The sequence below is a fragment of the Galeopterus variegatus genome, unplaced genomic scaffold, assembly GCF_000696425.1.
Source record: "Galeopterus variegatus unplaced genomic scaffold, G_variegatus-3.0.2 Scaffold923, whole genome shotgun sequence".
NCBI classification, from domain to species: Eukaryota; Metazoa; Chordata; class Mammalia; order Dermoptera; family Cynocephalidae; genus Galeopterus; species Galeopterus variegatus.
Window position 1 is genome coordinate 387962 of NW_007727034.1, and position 1506 is coordinate 389467.

The following is a 1506-nucleotide window of genomic DNA, read 5'->3' on the forward strand; positions in this document are numbered from 1 at the left end:
CAAGGATAAGTGTCTATTTCCATTGTCAGGCTCCAGACAGCCTTATGTCCCCCCAACTCCTCCTTGCATCTGGACGGGACAGGGAGGGCTCTAGGCTTGGCTGCTGTGGCCACCAGACCAGGCTCTACAAGGTCTGCAGCAGTCTTGCTAGCTCCAGACGGACATTCCCAGAGATGCTGTTATCCCACCTGGACAGCTGGCCTGTGAGCACCAAGGGAGGTGGTTTGGGTGCTTGCATGGCAAATCTGAGCATGCACATATAGTGAATGCCCAGCAGAGGTTCATCAAGTTCTATAACTTTAGAGCTGGAAGTCAACTCAGACAGCAACTTGTTTGTAGATGTACAAACTGAGATCCAAGGAAGGGCCAGGCCCAGCCAGGACTCCAAGGCTGTGCTCAGACTTCAGCAGCTGAGCCTGTCAGGAGCCCCCCTTTGCCACCCCACTTCTCCCAGAGATCCACAATTAGGTGAGGATGGGTCTCCTTCAGGGCTTGGTAGAGTCGATCTTTGCAGCCCTGGTCCCAGGACCGGCTGATGCTGAGCAGCATCCGCATCTGGCTCTGCTTGGTGGCCTCAGCCCGCACCCTCTCATACTGCTCCTCGCTCAGCACCTGTCCATGCAGCTTGTCCAGGACAGGGTCCACCGATGTCACTCGGGCAACCAGCTGCTCCCGATATCGATCCACGAAGTGCAGCAAGGACGGCACATCCAGGGGTGAAGGGGAGCCTAGCAAAGAACAAAGAAGGAGGGCTCCCACCACAGCCTCGGCCTCTGATCTCCCACCTCTAGCTCTTTTTACTCCCCTCATCCTCATCCCTGGCTTCCTTCTCCCTCTGCAAAGGCATCTGACCGCCAGAAATGCACCTCTGCCCTTCCTTGTGCCAGTGTCTAGCCTGGCATTCTGCCCTGAGTTGGGGGTGGGAGTGGGGTTCATGATGAGGCATTTGAGGCTGTCCCGTGGGAGGTGCTTGGGCCTCCATGGACAGGAGCGGGGGGCTGGGGAGGGACTCTGCCCTAGGGCATGCCCCACTCTCCAAGGCCTGATCCCTTGTGAGGTTTGCAATGACAGGGTTCCTTCCTTTCTCTTCGCTTCCCTCCAGGACTAGACAGCACAGCCCAGAACTGCCACTGCCTCCTGTGGTCTCTAACAGTGTTACTGACCGATTGGGGCTGGAGGGATCAGAGTAGCTGCAGGTCTGAGGTCTCCTGGAGCAAAACAGAGATGAAGAAACATCTTTAACGGGGGTAACTATCAACACACAATCTGTTTACTGAGCTACAAACATAGTATGTAGTTTCATTTTTTTAAATGCAACAGCGGTGCTGAAAAATTTTTTCATCATTTACATTAGGCAAATGTTCATTTATTAAACATATACCCCCCCACACACACACACGAGATACACCTTGAAAACCCCACTCACTTCTGAAATTTTTTTTTTGTTTTTGTTTAAAGATGACTGGTAAGGGGATCTTAACCCTTGGCTTGGTATTGTCAGCACCA

General features: G+C 53.1%; 1 protein-coding gene across 1 annotated transcript in view; it reads right to left on the reverse strand.

Moving 5' to 3' along the window:
* Positions 1-396: 396 nt before the first annotated feature.
* The window catches only part of NLRP1 (NLR family, pyrin domain containing 1), a 46989-nt gene continuing 45879 nt past the window's right edge, over positions 397-1506 (reverse strand). The window contains exons 13-14 of the mRNA XM_008573465.1: positions 1164-1208; positions 397-728 (exon numbers count right to left, since the gene is read on the reverse strand). Coding sequence (XP_008571687.1) covers positions 397-728; positions 1164-1208 — 377 coding nt within the window. The remainder of the gene's footprint in view (positions 729-1163; positions 1209-1506) is intronic.